The sequence below is a fragment of the Haliotis asinina genome, chromosome 2 (genome assembly GCF_037392515.1).
Source record: "Haliotis asinina isolate JCU_RB_2024 chromosome 2, JCU_Hal_asi_v2, whole genome shotgun sequence".
In the NCBI taxonomy this organism is placed as follows: domain Eukaryota; kingdom Metazoa; phylum Mollusca; class Gastropoda; order Lepetellida; family Haliotidae; genus Haliotis; species Haliotis asinina.
Genome location: NC_090281.1, coordinates 54,506,525 through 54,527,701, shown reverse-complemented (window position 1 = coordinate 54,527,701; position 21,177 = coordinate 54,506,525). Strand labels below are relative to the sequence as shown.

General features: G+C 40.8%; 2 protein-coding genes and 1 long non-coding RNA gene across 3 annotated transcripts in view; 2 read left to right on the top strand and 1 right to left on the bottom strand.

Annotated features, from left to right (window-relative positions):
• Nucleotides 1-21,109, bottom strand: part of LOC137273959 (uncharacterized) — a 230,421-nt gene extending 209,312 nt beyond the window's left edge. Inside the window, exon 1 of the mRNA XM_067806886.1 lies at nucleotides 21,106-21,109. The gene's annotated coding sequence lies outside the window, so the exon portion shown is untranslated. The remainder of the gene's footprint in view (nucleotides 1-21,105) is intronic.
• LOC137272700 (uncharacterized) lies at nucleotides 6,829-9,292 on the top strand. The gene is made up of 3 exons (XR_010956108.1): nucleotides 6,829-6,927; nucleotides 7,646-7,763; nucleotides 8,739-9,292. It is a non-coding gene; the product is annotated as an uncharacterized lncRNA (long non-coding RNA).
• On the top strand, nucleotides 11,475-16,169 carry LOC137272699 (uncharacterized). Its single transcript, XM_067805081.1, has 4 exons — nucleotides 11,475-11,632; nucleotides 13,093-13,216; nucleotides 14,098-14,220; nucleotides 14,503-16,169. Exons 1-4 carry the CDS (start codon nucleotides 11,590-11,592, stop codon nucleotides 14,543-14,545), a joined length of 333 nt encoding a protein of 110 aa, XP_067661182.1. The 5' UTR covers nucleotides 11,475-11,589; the 3' UTR covers nucleotides 14,546-16,169.
• Nucleotides 21,110-21,177: the final 68 nt, after the last annotated feature.

The following is a 21,177-nucleotide window of genomic DNA, read 5'->3' as shown; positions in this document are numbered from 1 at the left end:
TCATTCTGTTCCTTCGAAAGCATCCATTTTCCGATAGGGATGGTGTCTGCTGATGATCAGGATCATCTAAACGTATCCGCCTAATGTACACTACGAAAAGAGTTCTATGTCACTCTTCATTCTTTCCAGCTCTTCTTTACCCCTTTTTGCGCCTTTGTTTTGATCAATCAAAGTTAACATAATGCGTAAGGACACATACTGTCACTCGGATTTGTTCTGTCCACAGACTCCTTTGTGAAGGTCTCCACACATACTGTCACTCGGATTTGTTCTACCAACAGATTTTCCTTTGTGAAGTTCTCAACACATACTGTCAATCGGATATGTTCTGTCCACAGACTTTCCTTTGTGAGGGTGTCAACCCGTTCTTCTATCATCGGTTCCATTTATAAGGTCGACCGGAAGAAGCACTGGATACCACGATGGTGCCGCAATTTGTTAACCACCAAACATCAGATAATCATTGAAGACAATCGGGCTATATTAGACACGAGCTAGACCTTATCCTGTTTAACGTGAACAATTTAGGCATACAATTAGGAAATTTAGACCTGACAATAATGGTGGAGTTTAGTTTTACGCCTCTTTTGACAATATTCTAGCAATATTACGCGGGGGACACATAAATGGGGGAATGGGGAACCAGGGACTTCGGCGTGACGAGCGAACGCTTTAACCACTAGACACAAGACTCCCCTGTTAATGAAATGATGGCTGAGTGCCAGTGTGAGGAGGGGTGGGCTACACCTGATGCTGTGGTGGTTCATACAATCAGAAAACAACCAGTGATTACAAACTGTTCGTCATGGACATATTTCATTATGGACTTGACCATGAAATCCAAACTCAGCATCGAAACTTATCAGTCGTAGTATAACTGCCACGGGGCATTTAAGCGAAAACGATTATTGTGTCACCATGAGTTTTAAATTTCTAGTGATATGATTTATGAACATAAACTTACTATCATCAACATTCTGGAAACAAAAACGTCAACTCGATTATGCTGAAATGATATTAAAAGGGAAAGGTATCGAAAATATTTTATCTTACATTTGTATTAATCCTCTCAGGCAACATTGTCATTGACTTTAGTGGGTGAATGAAAGTGATTTAGCAATATTCCAAGAATGTCACGTCGGGGAACACCAAAAATAGGATTCACATATTGTACCCATGTGGGGAATCGAACCCAGGTTTTGGCGTGACGAGCAAACGCTACTACCACTAGGCTACACCGCCGCCCCTGCAATGATTTAATGGCTTTGGAAATATATTAAACAGCAAAAGTACGGTTTAATGATGTTTACTGGAGTAATGACTGCTCCACCGTGAAAGACTGATCTGGATTGTCCATCACACTTGAGTCTAATGACTTATTATTTTATTGTTAAAACTATCCGAAACCCTGTCATATGAAATTTTCTCTTGCCATATATTATGTGCATTTTCAGTAAGTATGACTATTGATAAGCACATCACAAAACTGAATGAAGATTTATTGAACATGATTTGATGTATTATCATGCCATTTACAGAAGGGGTGAAATTTGAGATGCACATAGCCAAAAGATGGAGACTGTACGCTGCCATAGACGATCACAGTGGTCACAAAACATTAGCAATAACGGATGTGCGGGCCTGGATGCATACAAACACACATCTGCGCATTGATGACGCCAGCCGTCTGATGACGTCGTCGGGGATTCTCTGCCACTCCACCCTCAGCGCTTGCAATCAGCTGCTGACGTGTTTGTGGAGGTGGTTGTCGTTGTCTGGTACGTCGATGGGGGTGGTTCCAGAGGTGTTCGATCGGTGTCAGGAGACCGTGGGGGACGGGGTAGAACGTTAACGTTGTTGCGATTCATAAATTCGGGACAACTCGAGCAATATGGGCCTGGCGTTGCCATGTTGAAAGCGAGTCCCCCGCTACTATTGTTGCTTGAATAGGACAACTACCGGGCTAAAAAACGTGGTCGATGTAGCGTTGACCAGGCAGTGTCTCATCAAGTACAACAAGTCTAGTGGTCTGGTCTCCAATACAACCTCTCCAGATCATCACAATCCCTGTGCCGAAAGGCAACGTAGAGCCATTCGTTCACCCACTCTCCTGAAATATGGCGGTGTTAGAACAGAGGTTACGTAGGAAGATATGACAGGAGTAACCTCTGTGGGAAGAGAATGAGAGAGAACCTGCTCTCGTCAAAAAAAGCGTACCCTTTGCCAGTCTGGTCTCTGCCAGCGTCGTGCTCACTGCAATGTCTGCTGGCGATGTTGAAGTGTCAGCAAAGTCCCTCTGTACTGACTGTACGTAGTTCCTAATGTCGTGTGCACGGAGACGTCTGGCCACTGTCTGTCGACTGAGGCGGCGACCAAATGCCGTTGTTGCCCTTGACGTTGCCGTCAGGAAGCGGTTACGAAGGTGGAGATTACGGATGTACCGGTCTTCCTGTGCCGTCGTGAGGCGGGGTCTCCCTGCTCTGGACCTGTCACTGGTCTGACCAGTCTGCCGGAACCGCTGAATGAGGATGGATGTAACCGTAGTAGAGCAACCGAAGGTTCTTGCTACGTGACCACAGGAAGCCCCCATTTCGATCATACCGTTGTCCTGCTGTAAGACTCGGCATTCTCCGTGTTGTTTTCCAATGACAGCGATGACAGCGGGCTATATGGTATCATTTTATACCAAATTTTGCACGTGCGGTTCATGCAGTTACGAGGAAACCGATTTTCCCAGAACCTTGCCTGAGAACCATGCTTTGGAAATGCTGTGTTCCTGCTGTACAATTCATGAGTCTGTGAACGCGGGAGAACTCGGGATATAGTATTTTGCAATTTTGTTTAGAGCCCAAATGATGGGGGTCAAATTTCTTTGGGACATGAGGGACGTTTAATCATAATGTGAATCAACGATTTCCTCTGCTTTCCTGTACCTGTCAGTTAGTAATTGTGATATTATTGGCTTGTAGTGATTGGCTATGCTGACCATGTAAGGGAAGACACGTACACATTTTTGTCATACACATGCGCGCAGAGACAAAAACAAAAGAAATTATAAGTTTCTGTGTCTGAAATTATTTGAGAAATGATCTTACACACTTTAATGGAAGTTGAACATTGCTGCTTCACTAATATAAAATACATGGAAATTGTCTCCAGTATCTTCTGTCAAACTGAATTGTTATTCATAAGATATCTAGATTTTGCGTTCATAAGAAAAAACACCTCTACACTCAGTTTGTGATTGTGATTGAGTTAAGTTCTACGCCGCACCCAGCAATATTCAAGCTATATGGCGGCGGTCTGTAAACAATCGTGTCTGAACCAGAAAATCCAGTGTTCAACAAAAGGAGCATCGATCTACACAACTGGGAGACGATGACATGTGTCTACCATGTTAGCGGGTCTCACCACCCGATCTCGTTTGTCGTCTCTTACGACAAGCATGGGTTACTGAAGATCAGTTCTAACCAGGATCCTCATGGGTCCTATGCCCAGTGGAAATGTATTAATGTGTACAGTGAGTGTTGCAGAAAAGAAGCTTAGTACGGTTGGCACATTATGACATGTGAACGAAATATATGGGTCTCATCATTTCATCACTATATCTTAACACTTGGTCATTTTAATGAAAACTGTGGGAAATAGTTAATACAATCATTTCTCACTAACTCTCGTCCCCTTTGTCCGCCAATAAGAGGCAATTATCTACTGATGAAATAATAAAATAAAGAATAAGTCAAACGAAAAACCTCGGTCGTTGTGTAATAGTTTTTAAGTGATCAATCTCACATTCGTATTTGAAAGCAAAATGATGAATTTGCCCAACACAAACATAATTGGACATAAAATCTACCGAATCATCTGAATATTTTATCGTCCTTTAATAAAATTAGTCTGATACGTTCTCATTCTCGACATTTCACAGTTTTAAGGATTAAAACAATTTGGTGAGGAATGCATCTAAATTATCGAACATGGATTAAAGACGTTTCAAACTACTTACCATGCAGACATCTTCAAGGGAAAGGAAATGCCCAATTCTAATACAAAGTCAGATATGTCACTTATGTTACAAAAGAATAGTTGTGATAATGACACAGATCAGGTCAGGATATCTTTTGACCTTGCATGTATGAATTACCAGTTGCGCTGACTGGCACCCTAACGTCACTGACTGCAGCAAGTAAACATGTATTTTTACTCATAGTTTGGGAATACATGCAGATTCCCCGGATACGTCCATGCACCTGTGGGTTTAATCATAGACAACTGTTCTGTAGAAACTCCAAAACTCACAGACTGACTATTGTAGGTGTGTTAAAACATTCAGCTGGATGTGAGAACTGACGTTTACACACTATTTCAGGTTAGCCAGCCTTAGTCCGTAAACGTTACACAGCAATAAATGCCCATTGTAACAAGCACACAGCATGTTAGCGTTTCTCGTGGTTGTTTTGTCTTCAGCTTCCTCAATAATCCCTTTGGTGTACGTTCCGATAAGTCTTCACTAGTACCGTAAATGTGTTTACGGATCGATAATTGCACTTCCTTTACTGGTTTTTTACCCAATCAGGTGACTACGCTGGGAAGTTTAGCGTACCAATCACATGGCTTCTGTCATAACTCACTTTCTAACTGATTAAACTTGGCAACACAGTTGTTGTTCAGGTACCCTGAAAGAGGTGCAAGAAATACTTACACATAATTTCTTGAAGGTTTCACACCTGAAAGTTGGTCGTTATGACATTTTCCGTAAATCTGTGTCCCACTGCAAACTTTTGCGCCTGCTGTCGCCATCTTTGCTGACACTGGCAAGCTCGATGGTAACTGCTTATCTGATTGGCTACTTTGAGAAGGAGGAGTCAGTAAAGGGAGATAATGGAAATATCCGGCTAATCCATAGATGCATAAAACATAATAACACTTGCAACAAGGAGATTATTATCTAGGATGGTTTTCAGTAGATTATCTCCAAATGAAATATTGGGACCCGGAAAAAATATATGCCCAATTTTAGCTTACCAACCAGTGTTTTACTGTGATATATATGTTCAAGTATGCTTAATATAACTTTTCATGCGTCTCTATGAGACAACAGGGTAATTTAGCTTACTTTATCTATAATCACATTTAAATTACTGATGAAGTAAACAAGCATAGGCAAATTATGTAATATCAGTAAATCATTTTCTATCTTACTTATCTTTCTATCTTTTAACACACGCCACAGAACTCCTTTGGTGAGTGTTCAGGGCAACTTAACTGGTGTGGGCTACAGGGATCAGATTCATCGACCTGTGGCAATTCCTTGTCTGCAATTTCATGGCCCTGGTTTGATATTCCAACTGGAAATGCCCGCCCTCATACGACAAGGATTGCTAGATTTCTTGCAACACCACAACGTTGACTTACTGCCTTGACTTGCAAATTCACCTGATGCTTCCCCGACAGAGCATGTTTGGGACGAGATTGATCAATGCGTACGCCGTCTGCCTCATTCGAAAGATAACGTCCTTGACCTTGCAGCAGAACTTGAGAGAATCTGGCGAGACGTCCCACAAGCCTCCCTGCACGTTTCATATGCGTCTCAATGCCGATGGTGGACATACCAGTTATTGAGCTTGTGACACGGTCTTTTGACTCCTGTCCGCCTGTGGACTCGTGACGTCATTGTGTCATCGACTTTTCAACTGAAATTCTCCCGACTTGTTATGGTCTCATGATCTATTAAGGTTTATATGTAGCTTTGACTTTGTTATTTATTTTTTGTTACTTATCAACTGGGAAAATATTTTGACAATGCACAGTTTCTTTCTGTGGCTAGTATAGCATCCGTGAGTGTTCTCAGCCATGTGTTAACTATCATACCAGATACACGAGTTTTCCACAAAAGCGAGGGTAATGTTTGCGTCGTCGCTCCTGTTTACGAGGTCGAACCGTAAAGAATAGGACAGCAAAAATATTCTCGATTATTTTCTTTTTTTTCAAGACCTCGTATCATTCATTAGAAACAAAAGGCTTTTGTACCGGTGCGTAAATGAGTATTACGCCGCTTTATCAATAATTCAACAATATCAGGGCGGGTGACTCCGGAAATGCGTCTCATATCTTGTACCTATCTTAGGGATCGAAATCGAGTCGTCGGCGTGACGACCGAGCGTTTTAGCCATCAGACTATCCACTGACCCTCTTCGAAACCTATACACTGACCTCGTCATTAAGGAAGGATCTCCTTTGGATTGAGACTTGTTTTCCAGACACTCATTTTATATCACAATCCATGGAAGAATTACGAGTGCCGGATTGTAACTTCGTGACTGAGTGATAATAAGTTTAATAGGTGACTGATAGTAAGTCCGTAAATGCCTGATAGTACGCCCGTGCATGTCTGTTTGTACGCACGTGTGTGCCTCATAGTAAATTCCGTGAGTGCCTAATAGTAAGTTTGTGAGTGCCTGATTCATGATATTTGATTCATTCCATGTTAGTTAATATACACATGCGTGTATTTATGACATGCCCGTTAACCACTCCTAATTTGTCAACACGACTGATGCTAACGTGGTTTCTGGTCAAGAACAGAAATGATGAAATTATTTATCATAACCGCATAATATGGTGCAGAATTTGGACATTATGACACGCAATTTAAAGTCAGTACCACTAAACAAAATTACTCGATTTCAACACACATCCATACGAGGGGATGGTATTATTGTCAGCTTCCGATCCTTGGGCGCTGTGAAGCGACTACAGCGTGTAAACAGGAACTGGCGATGCTGATGAGTACTATACTACGTATGTTCATATGAGTCATGGACTGTCACTACAAATGGTGTGTGAGCTGGGTGAAACGTCATAACTGAGACTACTGGACGATGGGGAACCTCTGGCTGGTACTACTGTTGACGATATGTCTGGCCGGTATTATCATCATCATTGTCAATTCGATTGTCATGCTTGTATTATGTTGCTTTGTGTGATTTTAATTTGTCTTTATGTATGTATGTATGTATGTATGTATGTATGTATGTATGTATGTATGTATGTATGTATGTATGTATGTATGTATGTATGTATGTATGTATGTATGTATGTATGTATGTATGTATGTATGCGTGTGTGTGTGTCTGTGTGCGTGTGTGTGCCTATGTGTATGTGCATGTGTGTGTCATAGATTTTCAACGACAATTTCGCTTTTACACTATGTAGAATGTTTGCTGTCATTATATATCCGTGTGTAGACACATACGTATATATGTGCGTATGTATGTATGTGTGCATGCGTGCGTGCTTATGATTGTATGCATGTTATTTGACAATAAAACACTAGAAACCCTCACTTATCCTAATGTAACCGGATAATCTCTCTTGTTGATTTCACATCCTGGACGTCACACGGCTTTCACTTGGAGAAAAGATCTGTACCTTGTTTGCTCCATCTGTAACAAATTTGTAACATTAAAGTCGTCGTCGTGTGTTGCTATAGACGCACTGGCATGTCTCTGATTGGCAAGGGTCAAGTTGTGGGATGCTGGATACATGTCTGTGTGTGCCTTCACCTTCGCCGTTGTTAGACTCACACGTGACGCTACACTTTATCAGACTTGCAGGCAAATACAAATTTGTTTCTCTCTTTCAGAAGTGGTGCATGGATTCTGTTATTTCAAACAGGGCCTCTTCCCCACAGATTGTCTTGAGACAGAATACTGCTGTGGACTAGGCAGATATAAGCGATGCTGTAAGAATGGAGAGGTTGAGTGAGTAGAATTTGTATAATTAATTATTGTGGAGGAAACTAGTACTCTTTCTGACTCCTGTATTGAGCGACATGTGTTTTGTCTTACGTTTCTTCGTGTACCTAGTATGAGGAAGAGAGTTTTACGCCGCACTCAGCAATATTCTAGTTATATGGCGACGGTCTGTAATAATCGAGACAATCCAGTGATGAACAGCATGAACATCGGTTTACGCAACTGGGATTTGATGACGTGTCAACTAAGTCAGTAAGCCCAACCACCCGATCCCGTTAGTCGCATCTTACGACTAGCTTTGGTTACTAAAGATCAGTTCTAATCCGGATCTTCACGGGCCCCAGTATGACGTCAGGCATGTGTGCATAGGTGATCACCATGTGTGAAGTACAACAAAGACGTCCGTCATTCATCAAAATTCAGTAAACTCTTTGTTCACTTCAAAATCTAGAATGATGGGATTTGCACAGGGTTTAAGTCATGGGCTGAATAGATTTTTATCGAAGATATTAATTCGAATCTCAAAACTCGAACTATTAAAAATATGATGCTATTATTTCCACTAAAAACATTTTTGCCGAAAGGATATATCGATTCACAGTTTTATTTTAACAGATATCGCGTTATGCTGATGTAACCCGGAATGATTTAAGTCTCCATTTAAATCTCCAACCCTACTGCCAATAGACTGTCCTATAGTTTAAATGCCAAATAAATTAAAAATTAAAGAATACAGATTGAAAACACTCTCTCGCAAATATCTGGAATTTTGTACTATTCCGGCGATATCAAGGTTAGGTCCCACATGTTGTACCATTTTAAGGATCGAACTCGGATCTTCAGCTTGACGAGCGGACACTTTTACCAATAAGCTACCCAACCGGTCCTTACTCTGATATGTAACACACAACAGAGATAGTGAATGTTTTGTACCACAACGTCCATGCATAACAGTACCTATTGCAATATCTCTCCCTACAGCAATACGCCGCTTATCGCCGGAGTGTGTGTTGGAATTCTTTTGGGGCTGACCGTACTTGGGTTCGCCATTTTCGGTTGTTACTGGAAGTTCTGTCGACGATCTGATGACTGATGCAAAACTCCCATACGGGATCTAAAGCGAACTTCAGTTCAGGCGATTTTAAACGACAAGCGGGTTCCAGAACTGTCGTGGAAAATGGAACGTCAAGAAAGATGGTGCGGCCTTCAGCTTGAGTACTAGAACGGATGAGAATACGCAGTCGTACATAAATGTGTAGAATCCAGGGCCGCGTTTCACAAACAGGTCGCAGCGCTAAGGTGATCGTACCTCCCACACTTTAACATAGACTTACGACAGTCGTAACGCTACGATGGCTTCGTGAAACGGGGCCCTGCTATATATTTGTTACAAAGGTTCAGAATAGCCGGGATATCGTTAAATGAATCGAACTCAGCGTGTGATGTTGATGAGTTAATAGAATACCTCGTTTATACGTGAATGCTTGGTGTGTAAACATCTGTATTTTGTAAATACAATACAAATGGTGTTTTGATTTGCTTCCGTGTTTATTTTTTAAATAGGCTACATCGATGAGAATGTGCGACACGTTTGCCATACACGCAGGAATTCAACTGCAGAGTTGCGTCCCTTTTGCCTTCCGGGATTGTCGTTCTTTGTGGGTCTCGTGCTTTGCTGGTGGGTGTGTCATAAAAGTGGTAAATGTCACATGCATCACTTAATGTTTCCCTTCCACAAAACAACCGAGAAGATCCGGGTTAGAATTGATCTTCAGCAACCCATTCTTGTCATAAATTAAGATGATCGGGATCGGGTGGTCAGACTCACTGACGTGATGTAGAATCCGAATTGCGTAGACATGACTGTTTCCAGACCGCCGTCATGTAGCTGGAATATTGCTGAGTGCGGCGTAAAACTATAATCATTCACTCACCTTACACATGAGGCTGACACGCCTAAATTAAAGTAAATACCGGAGTTTAGGAGACCCGATACTTCGAGATATCCGAAGTTCGACACAACCGCTATTGATGCCTAAATAAGAAACGCACACCACCTTTTAACGTCGAGACGACCGTGAGTTCGACTCATCAAAGATGGACCAAGCAGTGTTCGACTGTTCTACCCAAACGGCGTTAAACCGAACTAACTCAGAAGAACATTGGTAAACACGAAGACAACATCGACTCGTTTGTCATGAATTATGTTTGATTGCATTTTAGCGCCGAATTGGATAATGTTCGAGCTGATAATGGCATGTCGTCCTCTTCGGATTGCGTTGACTGATACTGCGTTGACTGATACTGCGTTGACTGATACTCATATGATCAGTCACTGAACTCTTCACCCAAGATAGAACATAAACTAACGGGCAAAAGAAACGATACCGAAAATGTAATTTGATAATCTGGATTTCATTCCTTCATTCATACAGTGACTCAATGGATTTGTTATTGTAGCTACTCCAATGAATTGACTCAATGCGTCTTTCCCATGCACCTGTTATCAAAATTCACCGTCCTTTTTCATAATGGTGGTTTGTCGTTTTGTGATATCAGTGATTTCGACTTTTGCCCGTTACTTTATACTAAGTCCACCAGGGGAATACCGTCGGTCCGAGTGTGAGAACGGTGTGCGCTAGAATACGCGGAAATCACAAGCCCATTCGCCTGACAAGTATGCCAGCAAAATAAAAATCGTTCAAATTTCCAGATTTCGTTTTTTTTCTCTTCACAGTGAGTGAATATGGTTTTACACCTTTTTTAGCAATAGTCCAGCATTACCACGCCTCGGGAAACCAAAAAATGTGCTTCACACAAATGAGGAATCGAACGAGCCTGCGTTTTAAGCATTAGGTTACCCCCGCCGCCCCTCGCAGTATAACTGATGGACCAATAGTCTCGTTACAAACTTCTCTCGCTCGCTTCTTGTATGATCTACAGTACGTTACTAAGCAATCACGCAAGCACGCACGCACGCACAACACGAAAATCAAATAGAGACCACACCTACACAACAAATCACGTACCATCCACCCGATAAAGAAGCTATGCGCCTATAAATAGCAGTCATATGAGCGATGAGGCATGTCGAGTGACTTGTCCTTACAAAATTACAGATTCTTCAGCTTGACCTGATCTTCTCTACATATGCATGACTCGGGATAACAAATGACACACACGGCAGGTCGATTTAACGTCATTAAATAGGGGAGAAGAGAATCCTATAAAAGTTGCATTCGCGCGAATGTATGCATACATCGAAAACATGACACCACCTGTAGCTTCTTTCTTAACCCGTCAATGTCCTGGGAAGAATAGGCCTTCAGCAACCCATGCATGTCATAAGAGGCGACTAACGGAATCGGGTGGTCAGACACGCTGACTTGGTTGACACATGTCATGGGTCCCCAATTGCGCAGATCGATGCTCATGCTGTTGATCACTGGAGTGTCTAGTCCAGACTCGATTATTTACAGACCGACGCCATATAGCTGGAATATCGCTGAATGAGGCGTAAACTAAACCCACTCACTCACTCACTCTGGAAAGAAAGGTTATTGCTGACGAGTTCTCGACCGTGACTGAGATTTGCAATCGAGTGACAAACGTGAACCCCTTCACAATAATAGACCAAACCATTTGTGACACGGTCACACAGTGCATAAGTATTCACTTGATCGGGACAAGCTGAACAAGCTGTATTTTTCGCTTCGTGGGTTTACCCCACGTAGGTTAACCATCAACCATAGGCGAAGCTGTGCTATAATGAAACCGAAAATAGAGGAGGTGACTTGATGCATACAGCAGAGACGTACGTAGCGTGGTGGGAATGGCGTTGACGTGTACTCTTCTCGTTCTACTCTGCATTACAGGTAATAACATGTTGCCGAAGGTGAAGGGAAGATAAGGTCACAAGTATTTTCTTTCTGACGTGTTGTGTGTTGTGTGTTGTGTGTGTGTGTTGTGGTGTGTGTGTTGTGGTGTGTGTGTGTCTGTGTGTGTTGTGGTGTGTGTGTGTTGTGTTGTGTGTGTGTTGTGTGTTGTGTGTGTGTCTGTGTGTGTGTTGCGGTGTGTGTGTTGTGGTGTGTGTGTGTCTGTGTCTGTGTGTGTGTCTGTGTGTCTGTGTGCCTGTGTCTGTGTGACACTACCCGCACCCTCCCTCTATATCCGCACTGGTGATTTCGTGGAAATTGGAATTCCATGAGAGAAGTTCAACAATAGCGGTAATATGTTAGATGATAAATGATGATGACTTACTTTCACATTTTTTAATTTACAGTAAAGTTCAAACTTTCACACAAAAGGAAAGTCAATCATTAAGTAATCACCCGATGTTTACACTGACAACGCTGTATATTGCGGAATAAAACAGTAGCCTGGAAACGTATGTGAACTCAAATTGATGGATATTGTGATGTGTTTTAGTTGTGTTATAACAAAAAAAACAATGTGAAATAACATCGGATGTAGGTACAGTATATACATTTAGTTTACGCCGCCTTTGCCGATACTCCAGAAATGCCACGTCGGGGAATGGATATTCTTAGTTCAAAAAGAGTAAAATAATGCAGCATAAAAGTAATAACAATAATGTTTCTTTGTTACGCAAAACTGGGGAATTCCCAAGGTTTTCCCAGGGATAAGGAGGTAGTCTGTGTTTGTAACCAACACAAACAAGTGGTAGCCGTATGAACCGCAAATAGTGTTGTGAATTTGTCCAGTGGTAAAGTCCCATGTAGACTTCACATCATTAAACCGTCTTAAAACCTAAACTAGATACATGTCACTTGTAGATATTTCGCAAAGGAAAACGAGCGTTCCAGGTACAATAGCGTATGAAAGAGGCAGTGCTCTGCCAGATGTGTGTGTACGTGCTTTCGCGCATGTGTTTGTGCGTATGTGTGTTGTACAACTATCTGTTTAAGGTATCTTCAATGCTTTTAGACAACCATAAATTTAAAAGCGCATGGCCTGTTTGACAACGGTACAAGAATCGGTATCGAAGCGTCGCAACTACGAAATAAAGAAGTTGTGATCCATAAAGCTTGTGAATATTGCACATGGCAATGTTTGCGCCAGAGACGGCGTTAAGGCCACAGTATGGCAGAAGCACATCGTAACTGAAGGTTGTGTGTGCACTATAACACACACGCATCCGCATAGCGCTCGCTCATACACGCATGTACATTCACATCCCTATAATCAAATATGAAGACACGATTGTTTTTATCTCAGGGCAACGATGATTGTATCGACTGTATTGACTGACACCAAAATTAGGTTTAAAGAAGTGGCCCGATATTACCCATTTAGGTGCTGGATGTTTTTTCAGCGGAAATCAGTGGTTATTGCTACCTATCGAAGGCCGTAGTTGTGCCACTGCCCGTATACTGTGAAAAGGGACAGTTTTGCTGTGGATCAGGCAGATCTAGACATTGCTGCAATGAAGACAATTCGTAAGTATTTGAGATTTATATATATCCCTGCCTGCCAGCAAACACTAAGACTTGAGGACCAAGTAACGGGCTGGGTCCCTCGGCTTATTCCGCTGCCTGAATAGCATTCGTCATCACTCGGTCATTTCCGTTACCTCCAGGAAGAGGCTTGTGCCGGAATAACACGAGTGGGTCACCGATGCCTAAATAACGTGACCATGTTACTCCTGGACATTACGGAAAGGGACGAGTGACCACGAATGGCTGAATAATTAACTGTAACATTTGTCATTACTCGCCTTTCCGTAACCCGAACAGTTTGCCATGGGGTACCGGAAGTTGGTCTCAACTGGACACAAACAGTTACGAACGGTCCTGTGTATCCATTGTTTGGCTTACATCAAGTTTCAGTCGTGAGCCTTCTAAACATTTATGAACTGATTTATAAATGATTTTAAAATGATGCGCCTTTATGCAATGCACAGATATATTAAAGCATATTCATACATATGTTAATATTAAACAAACGAACCCTTGTTTTTAATTCTGAACAAACATAGAATGTAAATCTTTTGAAGGGCATTTAGAACTGGAAAGCATAAGAAAAGCCAGATTTATGGATGTCAACTTCTTCAATGTGCTCTTTTTGGTTTTGGTTTTGTTTTTTTGTTGTTGATTTTCTTTTCTTTTTTTCTTTTTGCTTTGATTTGTTGTTGTTATTGTCGTTGTCGTTGTCGTTGTCGTTGTCGTTGTTGTTTGGGTTTTATTTCTAGTAGAAACTGAAACTGGAAAATCTTATCTAAGTTTTTTGTGAGGAGATTTCAATTCCACTCCGAATAGTCCGAAACATGATAAGTATTTCCAAAAATGATTTTCATCTTTTAGTCTTCAATAATTCCCAGGTATCCTCCGTTAGCAGTGGGGCTCGGTATTGGTATTCCCGTGACGTTGGCTGTAGTAGGCCTAATCATCTTCCTGTGTGTCAAGGGCAAACTTCGGTGTCCTGTCCAGCGATCGTCAGACAGGTAAACATGTAGTGAATGTATCGAAAATTATTTGCTGCCCAGAAGATGTTTGTCGTCAGAGGCAACTACTCTCCTTGGAGTATTCGTCACAACTTGTCCCTTTCGTAAACCTTCATGATGGCGCGATTGTTCAGGAATGATCTTATGGTTACAACAGGTGAAGAATGATCTCGGCAGTTTGTATGTGTGATTGTCATTGATTGTAGGCGGGTTGGTTATATTTAACATGTACCTGTTTGTTTCAGCATGTGTAGATATACTAATGTACCTGTAATTTTGCAGGAACGTCAACTATGCACCAGCCAAGAGAGGGGAAACCCCTTGATCCACCTGGCTCAGTCACAGTGCAACGATTGTCTTCACGTGGCCATCCACCACGGATATTTCTAAAACATGTGACACAAATGTACAGTGAGATCCGTAATTTTGAACAGCAGCCTCCCTAGTTACGTCTTTCCCTTTAAATGGTGCTAATCAAATCACACTCGTCCACACAGCGGCTTTCAATATCAGATGCCAGTCAGTGAATCAACAAACTGGCTTTCGGTCTGCCCACCTGCCTGTATTATATGAAAAAATGAGATGAATCCTGACTCAAGCAACTAAATGCTTCAAGTTCAATTTTTCATGACAAGGCCGGACACGTTGGTGTACCCCTCCGCATGCAGGGGTTTCTCGAAGCAAGCCCTCCGAGTGGTCGCCACTTGGTTTTCAATCTTTAAACCAAAGACACAAGGGCATGTGGAAATCATGCCTCATCTTTCCGATCGCGAGCTTTAATGAGACATTTTGCTGATTCAGCGTCCCACTTGTTGCATTAGGGTCAAAATCTGTGGATCAATCCAAGTGAAACAAATGTGTGCGATAATGTATCATAATACATATCAGATGTGCGATATATTTACTGACATGGCATTATTGATGTGAATCATTGTGAAAAACGTGTCAGCTGAGTTTGTTGATGGGTGCATCAAGTATTGAGATAACCTTATGTAAATATAGACTGTTGCCGTCTTCTCATTAGGTGTGCTCTCATCCGCATAATCAGGAGTGTCCTCTTCTAACAACTCGTTGATCCTTCATTGTCCTGGTATTTCTTTGCTGATTGGCAAAATGAAACTAGTCTCCGGACGCCGATATTTTTAATCCACCCGTATGTTTGGTCGAAAGGTCGGTGCTGTGAGCCTGCCTGTGTCCAAAAGACAGCACACTTCAGTGATCTTATAGATGAACTAACACGATGTCTTCTAGCTCGCTTTCCGTCATTAATAATTTCTGTTAGATGATCATAATTCATCCACAAGTATCCGGAATTCAGTCCGAAAGCAGATGTAATTGATGCTATATTATCAATGTGGCTATCCATATGTACAACGTTGTACACCTGTAATCGGAACATTACGCATGTACAATTACATACAACTACTCACACTTTGCTAAGGATCAAATCATGGATTCAACTGAAAACTATTGTGAGGTCAAATTTGGTTTAAATACCTAAGTTTATTGTAATCATGGATCCTAGAGTTCAGTATGTCTTTGCATCATGTGGAGCTCATGCGTGCTATTTACATGTGTTGTTTAATTGTCAAAGAATCGTTCCATGATTTGCGAAATGGTTGATTGGTGCCATGAAGACCATTTCTGTGGTTACCCATGCGTCAAGTCCATAACGTTTGATAAAAGTGGTTGTTCGCCTATAGAGGGGCTACCATATTGTTATATGTCGTTTTAAATAGTTCCATTTTCCAACTATAAACCTACGTTTAAGTAAAGTGGTGAAATTTTGTGATCCTTAGCAAAGTGTGAACAGTATACTTCGAAATGCAGCAGTAATGGATCATATTTTTGCAACAAAGACTTCCGACTCATGTATACCACCACAGCGACAGCCCTTACTGTTTCAGGCAAATTAAACAACTTTTAAAAATTAAACAATTTTGTACAAACCTCTCCTCCATGTTAGAAGTTCCCCACATGGGTACAATGTTTGACGCAAATTTCTGGTGTACCCACTATGATATTGCTGGAATGATGCTGAAAATGGCGTAAAACACAAGTCATTTACTCACTTATAATTATACAATCCTTAGACGTGTATATAGACCTCAGATGACTACCTACTTTATTGCAAGTAACTGGTGACAACACTCGGATTAACTTGATTGTATGGTCTTGATGCATGTTATTACTTACTTACTATATCTACACATGCTTATTATTACTGCGAATTGTACAGTGTATACTCAGGCAGGTAATGTGGCATGTTATTTGCTTCATTGCAAAACTATTCAAACCGACGTAAGGAAGAGTGGAATCGTGTACAGCTCCAAATACGTACCTCTCATTGGCTGCACTGTTATGATCAAGGAGTATTGTTCTTCATGAAGTTTTGGCTGTAATTCCTGCTCATATTAAAACGTATGGCAGCATTGCTATGCAACAAAACAAATCGGAAACTTAACACACCTTTCCGCTAAGGTGCAAATGGACCTTGTTGCTCTAACACCTAATTAAACTTTTAAGATCAGTCGCAATCTGTGGTAGAAACCCATAACATAAAGTTCACCCCAGAGTGTGACATGGACATACCTGTATGTCGAACAGGCTCCTGGTAATCCGAATTCCTGGTTACATAATTACACTAAACACGCCTGCAAAACTACAATGACATGTTTGAGTTTTAACAACCTAAAGAAAGACATTTTGTACTTTGAATTTTGTACTTTGAATTTTGCTAAAAAATATTTCAGTACCTGAGAATGATGAAATTGTACTCTCCAAAACAGTAAGGGATCTTCATTTTTTCTATTTACGATTGAAAATATTTAGGAGAGTTATCGGAGTCAATCAATGTTGATATGATATTACTGAATGTTTTGAGAGTGCATCACCATTTGCACTTGCTTACAACCATAGTTATTTGGAATGTAGTCGCATTTTGAAGGATGATTGCTGTGTGGCATGTAATTTGCATGTATAAGATTTCCACATCACAAATGTGTGATGCAAGATGAGAGTCAAAATTAATGTTCTAAGTGATTTTTCGACCCTCTTGAAAAAAAACCCTTCAAAATCAAGAATGGGACCCCATGTAGGTGTATGGGGCTACGTGCGTTGTGTTTAGGGGAGGTAATAGGGGAAGTGGTGGTGCGTTCATAAGATGTCTGTCCTTGAAATTTGTGTTAACTTTACACGTCCTAACCAAATTGAAAGTTCATTATCCCCTACCATTTTTTAAAGAGTATAGCTTTTTATCTCCACACTGATCATGAAAAATCAGTCCCACGAATTTCATGAACAATCCAAGGGGAATACAGCAAAGAATACGAATATGATGTCTTCATGTTTTTTAAGAGGCATACATGAGATGCCCCCAATGCCCTGGCACTGCAGTGAGATTTCTTAAACTGAACGAGAAGAAAACTGATGTCGGCTCCCATCAACAACTACAGAAGATACACGATTATAAAAATGACCTGCAGAATTGGAGATAAACCATTAACAGTATACAAACAGGTGCGGAATCTTGACTCCACTGACAATGAAGAATCAAGTAGCGTCAGTTTATATAACAGGTCATGTCCACTTGAATGTCAACTAACTATGTCAACTAAAATGCTAGACTAAGTTCAATCGCTTATCAAGACTACATTACTCTAGTTCCCTGTTATATGACTTATCTACAACACTCATACATCTACCAGGATTATTACCAGGGCACCTAAGTACCAGGATATCTCTGCTGTTCTATTCCATGCGTTCTAATGCCGCAATACAGACTCTGCACATTCTAGCTCAAAGCCTTTACATGCCACAATACAGACTCTGCACATTCTAGCTCAAAGCCTTTACATGCCACAATACAGACTCTGCACATTCTAACTCGAAGCCCTTGTTCAGTCTCACACGCAAATCAGACATTGCGTTCCCAAGACAAGGACATTGCCCCTGGGGAATGCAGTTTCAGATGCGCAGCAGCATCTACGTGGAATGGTCTTCCAGACCACACTATGTTATCAAAAACGCCATCGACATTTCGGACAAACTTAAAAAGTCATGTTTTTTTCAAAGATGCCTATAGCTTTTACACCAATAGGAATACATTGTGTACTTGTATATACGTCATTCTGTGAACTTGTGAAAGCGCCAGTGAACAGTCATCCAGGAACCTTTCAGTGCCGTACAACATGGTTAGACTAGATCCCATTGGTTTCAGAAACAAGGAGTACTGGGGTGAGGCCAGCTTTAGTGAACATCTGTAGATGCATCTCTATATTCATGAAGTTGCTAAGTAACTATGAGCAGAAAAACGTAACAAATTTGTGAAAGAAGACATGTTTATTTTTAGTAGCAAAACTTTACAATCATAGTTGGTATACAGAACAATGTACAAATACAAACACAATACACTCAGTATACTAATAAGCTAGCATCGAGTCACAGTTTTTAACTATGAATGTTTCCTTAGGACTTCATACATTAACCTTCAATAAGACCGTGGCGCTAGGTATGATTTATATGTACAGCCAACTGCCTATTCACGCAGACTTCCTCTGCCCGTGTCAAACTGGACGTAGGCGCAACCTACTCAAGGAACCAGTCTGTTTTGAATTGGTGCTCGTTTCATTAAGAATACGCTTAACACAACAATTGAGGGATCTCTCAAAATCCGAATTGCGTTTGCATTTACGTCACAGTTCTAGTTGTGGACTAACACATAGATTGTGTTAGATTGTGTCATTGTTTTCTTTAGTTGTTTAACTTAGCTCCACAAGTTAAAAATCTTTGGAAGTGTTTTATTTAATAAATTAAGAATCGTTTTCCTCCGCTGCTTTTAGCAAAGTATTCCAGCAAATATCACGAGATGTCAGACAGCGATTAACTCACTGCCCTTCATTTGAGAATCGAACCGGGATCTTCCACAGGCAAGCGAACATGCTAATTTCATGTGCCCACGTGTATATATGTATGATCCTAATCTAAGATATTGAAAATTAACATATTTTTGCAATCTAACAGATAATCTGCATGTCTTATAAGGGTATACAGGATTTATGAGGATTTCAGTACACAAGGGTCGTTAGATGTTTACACGGCAGTCGTTTCGATTCCCCTCATTCTCCATATATGCAATGATATTGCTTTACATACTCATTAAGCGTCTAATAGTTTGAGTATTTCAACATTCCTCGCAAGTTCGCAGTGCTTTCAACGTCAAGATTCGATTAAGGATTATAAAGTAAGAAATAAATACATTGTGTTAGGAAGTACACCAGTTTGGGGGGTCCAGGGGGTGCGCATTTTAATTAATTCTGTCAGCTCACAGAACGTACCGAACGATCGTAAGCAGTACAGGGGCGGATACAGCTTTGTTTACAAAAATGCGGGTGCACATTTAATTTTCATGCGTTTTCACGAGGTTTTCAATGGCCATTTAAAAAACTCGTTGGGCAAAAAACGAGGAGGTAAGAGGGTGTGAGTGTGCACCCTTGCACGCCCCTCTGGATTAAACATTTTATGAACGCTGCATTGCAATACGCTTTTTGAAACGTCTATAAAATCCTCATAATCCATCTCACTGGGATACATTTAATTTTTGCTAGACTGACTTTTTGATACAGATACTTTCACCTGTCAAAATCAACACCAGGTAAACACTGCACAAAGCAATCGTATCGCTACGACTCTCGTACCCCCTACATTGTAACATACACTCAAGACCGCTGACTGCATTTATGCCAATAACAGCCCTACCGAAGAAAAAAATACGCCAGAGCTACCAAAGTATTGAATAGTAGAAATTAAAGAAATATAAAAAATCCTCCAAAAACATTAAGACACTGTCCACAAAATGGAACAGTATCAACCTGGCATTTATTTATGTGGTGTTTGATGGATTTGATTCCACTGATAATGCTTCGGTTTCGTATCACGTTCCAAACTAGGAGACTGTTATTTGTGTGGCGTTTTCTTCTATATCATAAGTGAGAACATACTAGGATACCTTAGCTTGCTTTATTTAGACCTGTTTCACCTATTTTCACGAATATCAGTTCTTATTTTATTCAATATCAATATTCATTGTCCATCCACCAGTTATGTACCTCTCGGTATCTGGTTAAACTATCACTGAAGTAGTGCAATCCTTCATATGAATATTTATTTATGGCACGTTATACACTTTCTATAAACACTTACATTCTTTGGTGGCTGAGCTGTTGCCCTATACTGATGACACATTTAGACTTATGGCACTTTGGGGTTATGTATTCATTCAGATCTAGTTGTCACATATGTATTTCAATGGTATGGTTCTAACCAGTGTAGTGAAAAAACATCAGAACATTCGTAATATTAACATATGTAAGTCGTTAATACGTTATCACATTTACAATTTTACATCAGGCTGTTTTCAGGGTTACTAATCCAATTGCAATCGTGACAAAATCATTATTACGAAACGGGCATAATAACGTCTTCTAGGAGGTAATGGAAAAGGGGCGAGTGGTGACGAAAAAATCCATAAGGTACATTATTTTAATAAGTGAATGAAGCGACCGTAAAATGTTTCAAGTCATCGCTTCATATGCAGGAGGAAATGGCTCAATGCTGTGTGTGCAGACAGGCATCTCCATCGTTTGATGTTCCACGAAACATATTTCACCAGGTCCGGAAAACATATGGATTACTTTGTTGCCGGGAGAAAATCATTCATGTGGGGTTAGTTTTGGCAGTGCGGGTAATACATACGGTTTAAAATACACATTATATTACAACATTTCAAATATACAGCCGAGTTGACTATGGGCATCACAAATAACATAGTTCAGAAGACGGGTTTATCGGCGGCGTTATTGTAACATATAAGGCACGCGTTTTACGCAGACTGTCCACTCACACAACAGAAACATATGCAACCGTTTCCTCACCACGGGTCGTGTTATCGGTCCATCA